Raw genomic sequence first — 8,796 nt, 5'->3', positions numbered from 1 at the left:
CAAAAAAACAAAAATAAATTTCACATTTGAGTAAACAAAAGATATTTCACCTTTTTAAGATCTTCATATTTAACTATCAAAATGGGTAGTTCTGGATGGTCTTTGATATCCTTCTCCCACTGGAGCATATATTCAAACCAGTTACCGTAATTCACTGAAACAATACAACATTGCTTTACTGATAAGATGAATGACATTTCATTGTGCTGCTGCCATAATCAGTGGCATCATTTGATATCCAAGTTCCATGCTGGCATGCACTGGACAGTTTGATTTTGATACAATGGATTCAAGAACAGCATCATGCTTCAGTGTCTGCTTTGCTACAATTTCTACAGCTCAATGCCCTTCCTAATGCCAACTGTTTTACAGCTTATACTGGGTGCCTCTTTCATGCCACCAGCACATGTGAAGTCACCATGCAGCTTTCAAGGCAATGAGCCCAAAGTGGAGTAGCTTAAAGCCAGGAGATGAAAAGTCAAAGTATGAGAGAAGGGGCCAAAGCAGAAAAGGTATTTTGTTATAGAGAAGCTACTTGGGTGCTCATATTTTACAAGAATGTGTGGAGGAGATTGGGGTGGAGCTGGGAACAGATAAAAAGATAGTAGTGATGAGGTGTCTGAGTGTTCCCCAAAGTATGAGGTGAATAAAAGAAAGGACAGAAGAACAAAGTGTGGGTGGTTAGAGGTTGCATGAGTGTATGGGAAAGTAAGACATGGGGAACAGGTGAATATAAAGAAAAACAAGTGTTTAAGGTTTAATGTAGAAGTCTAAGATATGAATTCAGAGAATCATGTGGCTATCACAGAGAGCTCCTCTAATGGATTTGGCTAACTGACCACATAGTAATATAATACAGAGAAGTGTAATGCAGAGTAACCATACAGCTGAAACCCAGAAGATCCAATTGATGAAATTATTTCATGAGAAGTATATAAGGCATACATAGTCAGGAGGTATAAGAGGCCAATATATGGATCTTTCTGATTTGGCGGGCGCCACTTGTTTTCTTAACGAAACACTTTCAGACTTGGGACACTGGTAGAATATGTCATATAAAACATCTTTTACTCTTAGTGCAATTAAGAAAATTTTATCTTTTTAAAGTTTTTTCGTGTTAAAATTGTCGTATTTCAGTAATTTCAACCAATCACTGACGTCTATTGAGGTGAAAACAATTACTGCTATGGATTGTCAACAAAACGTTGTGCGGTGTAATGGGATCTTTTCCCTTGAATAAAATTAGTGCCATTGTTTGTCAACAACAACTATTGGTGATACTGTTATTTATGACATCGTTCGTGCGTTTGTACTGGTTTTAGCTTTAGGGTTTTAGGGTTAGGGTTCGGGTTTTAGGGTTAGGGTTAGATTTAGGGTTAGGGTTATGAGTATTTTTGCCAATACTCATAACCGTAACCGTAACCCTAACCCTAAAACCCTAAAGCTAAAACCAGTACAAACGCACGAACGATGTCATAAATAACAGTACCGCCGATAGTTGTTGTTGACAAACAATGGCACTAATTTTATTCGAGGGAAAAGATCCCATTACACCACACAACGTTTTGTTGACGAACCACAGCAGTAATTGTTTTCACCTTAATAGACGTCAGTGATTGGTTGAAATTACAGAAATACGACAATTTTCTACATGAAATAACTTTGAATACAAAAATTTTCATTTGTTCTATAACACAAAATATACAAGTATACAAAGTTTGAAAGTGTTTCGGTAGAAAACACACTAAATAAAACATAGATAAAAAGTGGCGCCCGCCAAATCAGAAAGATCCGAATATATTTATTTAAACACTTGACATCTTTAGGATTACAACCATTTCACAGACTTTTTTTACATAGTAATAATTTGAATGTCAAATAAGTTATTGTTTACATATTTGCATAAATATGCATGCTTCACATTATACAATTCTATCAGTTCACCAGAACATCCTGTTTATACCAACAATTCAACTTCTCTCATACCTCCTGACTTTTTATGGTTTATATATATATATATATATATATATATATATACTTCAAATTTACAAAAGAGGAAGCTAAGAGAGGGAACAACAAGCAGTTGTATAAGTTTAACACTCAGGAAGAATAGAAAAGTCTTTGCCGTTTCAAGCCTATGCTCTTCAACAGAAAAGGACTGAGTGGACAAAAATAGAGAGAGAATAAAAAAAAAAAAAGGAAAGAAAAAAAAATGGGGAGAGAATATATATATATATATATATATATATAAAGATATATATATAGTGCAAAAAGCACTAGTGCACTCTATAAAGTGCTTGGCATTAGGAAGAGCATCCAACCCTAGAAACGCTGCCAAAGCAAACAATAGAACTTGGCGCAATCCTCTGGCTTGCCAACTCTTGTCCAATCCATGCCAGTATGGAAAATGGACATAAAATGATGGTGAAGATGATGCTGTATGTGTGTGTGTGTGAACATACATATGTATGTGTCTATATACATACATACATAGCAAGAATATCTGCCAGAGGCCCAGACAATAACTCACTACATCAGAATCAAACAGGAATCACTGTACAATGCTATATTTAAGAGATGAGGAATTATGTACATTATGTCAATAATGTAGGAATCACTGTATTCACATGTAAAAATATCAATAACAATAAACAGGATGCTGTCGAAGATTGAGGATATCACCATGCAACCAACCCAGTCAAGTTTGATAAACATCAAGAATTTGCTTTATATCAGTGGGTAGATAACCAACAAAAATAATATGGATCCAGGATTGTTTTACAAACAAAGTTTTTTCCTTCAGTACAAATAAGTTGTCATACGAATTGAAAAAGAAATTTTAAAATTTTTTTCCTGAAGTTCTGCTGATAAATTAGGCCTGAGTACCAAAACAAAAGCACAGTTTCAAATAAAACACCAGACCAGAATTGAAACAAAAATGGATGGTAACATTCACAGTATTAGAACAGATAAACTTTGAGTTAGAGAGGCTAGAAAAAATTGGAGTTATCCAAAAAGTGGAATATAGTCAATGGTCAGCACCAACTGGGTACATTAAGAAAAAGAATACTAAAATCAGAGTGTATGCTGATTTTTACACTGGTTTAAACAAATATCTTAAAACATACCACTATCCACTACCTACTCCGGAGGATATTTTTGCAAAATTAAACAGTGACAATATATTTTCTAAATTGGATCTCTCTGACATATATTTACAAATTAAAGTAGACGATGAATGCTATAATATCTAACAATTAACACAAATAAAGGACTGTATAAATACAACAAGTTACCATTTGGCTTAAAAGTCACACTAGTGATTTTTCAACAGATTATGGATGCAATGTTGGTGAACTGTGAATTCGCAATTCCATATCTGGATGATATACTCATTAAAATTGAATCTAGGGAACAACACGGAGAGCATGTAAAATATGTATTTGAAAAAAATTAGAAATTATGGTTTTACTTTAGGTGAAGAAAAGTGTGAATTTTTCTCAAGGAAAAAAAGATATTTAGGACAAATCATTGACAGAAATGGACGTCGACCAGACCCATCGAGGGCAGACACAATAAAAATATAACCCCTCCAACAAATATAGTGACCGTACAAGCATTTTTAGGATTGGTAAATCATAACCAAAATTATATTCCAAATATACATTAGGTGAGGGTTCCACTGAATAATCTGCTGGAAAAAGATATGAAATGGAATTGGTTGGAAAATTGTCAAAAGGCGTTTGATGAAATAAAAAAAAATATTAATATCTGACATGTTGTCAGCACACTTCGATCCTGCAGCGGAGATTGTTGTAGCTTCAGACACTTCTGAGTATGGTATAGGAGCAGTAATGCTACATAAATATAAAGACGGTAACATGAAGACAGTGGTTCATGACTCATGTTCTCTGATATCAGCAGAGAAAAATTATAGTCAAATTGAAATAGAAGCTCTAGCGATTATTTTTGCCAAAAAAAAAAAAAAATTTTACAGCTTTTTACACAGTAGAAGTTTTCATCTACAGACTGATCATCGTCCATTATTTTCAATATTTGTGTTGAAAAAAGCAACTCCTATCCACACTATCAAAGCTGGGGTACAATATTATTAAACTATGATTTCAAGATGGAGTATATACCATCCAAGAGATTAGGACATGCTGATTGTCTACCAAAACTGATTTTAAAAAATGCTGAACCATTGGAAGATATCATGATTGCTGCTTTGCGAGTAGAAAATGAAATTAAAAATGTTTTGTGTAATGTCATTCATGAACTGCCAGTTACTTTACAAGACAAAATTAAAATCGGAAAACAATACATGAGCAGAAGACCATGCATGGATATGTTAGCAGAAAGCTCATAGATGATAGTAACATTGATCATCAAAGCAGTCGATCATAGACCAACAACCAGATTACTACCTCCCACTTTACAGGGTATGCATTTGCAATGCAGGAACAGGAAATATCAACAAATACCTGATGCACAAAAGGGACAGAGATGCAGGAAAAGCAGTAAAATGTGACAACCGATGAAGACTTTCTGGAGTTAACACCGAACATATCACCCACATCATAAGCAGTTGTCTGAAAATGTCATCATAGTATTATCTATCAATGAAACATGATGTTGTAGCTAGGACACTATATAATGAAATCCATCGAAAGGATAATCCTGAGGATAAAGAACTAAGAACCCATAGTATAATAGAAGCCATAGACAATCATAATAAAAAGGAGTACTGAAAACCTCAATAAAATGTAAACATAATAGACCTGATATAATGATTTGGGATAGAGAAGAGAAACTGTGCACAGAAATCAGCTACCCAGTGGATGTTAACATAAAGCTAAAGATCAGTGAAAAAGAGAATACCTACGCAGTACTATTGAGAAATCTGCAGTTACTCTACCCAGATTACAAATTCAGGTCTATACCTGTAATTATTGGGGCACCGGGATATGTAACACACTGTCTAAATACCAAATCTTGAGAAATTAGGCTTCTGAAAGTCAGAAAAGAGAAAGCTGAATCGAAGACTATAGATCCAATCCATCACTGAAACTGTAAAACTTTCCAGAAGTTTATCATTTAAGTTTCTATGAGCATGTCTTGATATATTCAAGTATATGCATGGGAAGACAAACAAAGTAAAACATACAAATTTGCACACATACATATATACAAAAATACCCTGCTAATGTTGTTGAAATTCCAGTGAAAGATCCTTGGATCTAGGTTAGAAACTGGCTCTTTCTCTATTGGTAAGAAATCTTGCATGTACGGAGACATACACACACACACACACACATTTTATTTGTGGATTAACAAGGCTACCAAAGAAATCTCTCAAGAATGATCAAGGAATGTTGGTACTTGTCTCCATCTTGGATGAGAATGTACAAAGCCACAGGAGACCGAACAGGATTTCAAGATACAAATCATGGGAGGTAAGCGATAGAAAAATTTTAATTGTTCTTTCCCTTGCATTATCCTTGGTTCTTTACAATGAAGTGTATACATCATCGATTGATTAATTCCCACGTTATTTTATGCAAGAATATTCGTGCAAGTCGAAATCTACAAATACTAGCTGGACCTGTGAAAAATTCACGGGAAATATAAAAAATGCAAGCATCTGTAAATTGTGTGCTGGTGCCATGAGAAATGTTTTTTTATACTGTGACAGTTACAGAATATAGAAAGAAGTGTAAAACTTAACTATATAATCCAACCAAAATATCCGTTATGCAGACGGAAACAGAATTACTATTTAGCCTTAAAATACATCGTAAATATTCAATGAACTTTCTTGGTTTAGTGGTAAGGAACGTCCTTCTGGTATTCTTTTATTCTTTTACTTGATTCAGTCACAACACACACACACACATAAATATAATAGTTATTTACAAGTATACTTTTATTAGTTCCTATTTATAAATTTATTGTTTTTATTAGTTACTGGTAAGTTTACATTATAGCTTGTAAGGGTAATATATATTAAGAGTATGTAGTGTTTTTATTATTAACTTTTGAATTATGAAATAATGTATTTCACTCAATTATATTATTCATTAAATTCAATCGTGTTTTCGTTTTGGAGAGAATTGAAATAAATCTTTCACTTTCTGTTATTATAGTATCAACTCTGGAAGATTGGTGGGACTATTATTCGTATGGACTTGGTCGCTATTTAGCATATAATTTAGTTATTGTAGGTTTTTCTTTTAATACCGATGCTGATGTACATAGATTTGTTTCATGTTATAGTTTAATTTTAAAGTTAGTGTTTAATCCTTCCTATATTTGATTGAATACTATTGTACATAGGGTAAAGGTGTTTGAAAGTTGTGCTTTGCTTTTTGGTATGTTTGTTCCCAAGCAGCACTTTTTTTAGTGCCGTTGACACTGCCGGATTGAATGGTACTCCTCAGATGTCAAAACCATAATGATATCTGCAGGGCAGCTGATGATGGAGGTATGTTGGATTATTGGTATGGCTGTTTTTGTATATGTGGAATAGTGTTATAACACATCCTTTATATATATATATATGACAGGGTTCTTTCAGTTTCTGTCTATCAAATTCACTCATGGGGCTTTGGTCAGCCCAAGGCTATAGTAGAAGACTCTTTAAAGTATAGAGTTGAATTTCGTGTAGCCGTCTGTTGGCAACTTTTCTCCCCAACCCATTTTGTAGGTGGTGTTATCCATTTATCTGGGCTCTTTTCACAGCTATACTCCATTTGAAATTTGCATTAGTTTTTGCATGAAAAAAAGGGAGGGAGGAGGGCTTGTTTGTAGTTTGTAGAGAAAATGTTAAATGTGTCTGAAAAAATTACATGAAGAACTATGAAAGATGGTGAATAAGTACCGGGGGTGGGAGAAAGAAGAAAGAAATAACAGTTGATCATTCTAGAACTCCCAGAATCAAAACATAAACACCTAAAAGACTTTCCCTCTATTCATTACTAAATATGTCTCTCTCTCTCTCTTCGTTGTTGTTAAATGTAAAGCTAGAAAAGATCGATCGTATTTCAGTCCAAGTGTCATTGTAAATGACTGAGGCTTTCCTTTCACTGTCTATCAATTCACTCCCTTTCTCTACAGTTAAGAGAGTGAAGGTGCATGGCTCAGTGGTTAGAGGTATTTGGCCCATGATTGTAAAGTTATGAGCACGATTCCCAGCAGCGCACTGTGAGTTAATTTTATCGTGTGGTAATGAAAAGTGAAAGTGACATCCAATATTTGCTGTAGTTATTCGTCTTTGATTTAACAATGTGTCTATGTATCTATGTATCAACTTTTCTTTCGATCTATGTATCTACTGTCTCTCTCGCTTTCTTTCTCTTTTTCTTCCTCTGTGTCCCTCTTCTCTCCCGCTTTTAAATTTAACAACGTATGTATCTATGTATTAACTTTTCTTTCGATCTATGTATCTACTTTTCTTGCAATGTGGTAAACATTTAAAAACACAAAACGAACACCATCACCACTCATTGTCTCTTTCACACTCTCTCTCTTCCTCTCTTTCTCTCTCACTCTTTCACTTTCTCTGTCCTCCAATCTCTCGCTTTGCCACTCACTTCTTTTGAAGTGTGACACACACTACAGGTATGTACAAAAAGAACAAGTTGGCATCTTAATATTATTGATAAATATAAATATAAATACACACGTGCACATACACATCATACAAAATATGAACACACACACACCAGCACACAGACATTCACCCATGTACACTCACACAAACACATGTATACATACATAAACATATATACATACATAGGCATATATATATACGTACATGCATACACACTTGCATTATGTGTACATAACTGTGAAGTTTTACAGATGTTGACACCAAACTTGGTCCATGGGGGTTGTGAATTCATAATTCTGTGTATATTTTCCTGAGAATTATGGGATGTCATGAATATATGCAATGAAAATATATCTGTAATGAGTGAATACAGCATAAGTTTATGGGGAAATGTGTCTTTTATGCATAATCTTCATATAATGCATATAATTGGTGTCCAGAGAAGAACTTGTCCAGGTTTGAGGGGTGGCAAAGCGACAGGGTGGGTGGAAGGGTAGGGGTCACACTTGAAATTTTAAAGTATAAATTGTTGCTTGTGCATGCAGGAGTAAGTTAATGCTTAAAACATTCACTGTTGAGTTTATGATATTTAGTTTTTTGGTGATGCAGAGCTCGCATTTGCTGTCCTGTCCCCTTTGCAGGCCTTAGCTATAATGCTCCAGTTTATACGGAGATTGCTCACACACATCCCTCTCTTTAAGTGTCCATAACATATTTGATAAAGATGTATATCTTTTGTTTTTATCTCTGAACAAAGCTACTTATGCAACTTCTTTATCCAATATGGTATGAACATTTGAAGAGAGAGGCATGAGAAATATAAACAGCATAATATGTAAACGAAATTGGTAGATGGAGCATGTGTATATATATATATATATGAAGCAGATAAGGAAAGATTTGCCAATGTTCTGCGCCGTGAGGACCAAAGACTCGAGGTATTTCGGGTTGCAAGACAGTGTAGGAGAGAGAATAGTGATGTTGTAGGAGAGAAATGTGTTCGCATGGATGATGGTACGCTTGCATTAAATGAGGATGCAAAGAAAGAGGTCTGGAGATGCCACTACGATAGATTGCTTAATAAAGAGAATGAATGGGAGAAAGAGAGCCTGCCTTATGTCGACCCAATAGAGGGACCAGCTATCCGAGTTGATAGTACCAGGGTAGATAAAGCAATTAAGAGT

The 8,796-nt window shown here is 34.7% G+C and overlaps 1 protein-coding gene across 5 annotated transcripts in view; it reads right to left on the bottom strand.

Moving 5' to 3' along the window:
- LOC106877756 (sulfotransferase 6B1) overlaps positions 1 to 8,796 on the bottom strand; it is a 31,119-nt gene that overhangs the window by 6,016 nt on the left and 16,307 nt on the right. For all 5 annotated transcript variants that reach the window (XM_014926767.2, XM_052970219.1, XM_052970220.1 and 2 more), the window contains one exon: positions 51 to 154. In XM_014926767.2, the coding sequence (XP_014782253.2) occupies positions 51 to 154 (104 nt within the window). The remainder of the gene's footprint in view (positions 1 to 50; positions 155 to 8,796) is intronic.

Source organism: Octopus bimaculoides, chromosome 8, assembly GCF_001194135.2.
Source record: "Octopus bimaculoides isolate UCB-OBI-ISO-001 chromosome 8, ASM119413v2, whole genome shotgun sequence".
Taxonomy (NCBI): domain Eukaryota; kingdom Metazoa; phylum Mollusca; class Cephalopoda; order Octopoda; family Octopodidae; genus Octopus; species Octopus bimaculoides.
Note: the sequence above shows the minus strand (reverse complement) of the source record. Positions and strands in the feature narration are given on the sequence as shown.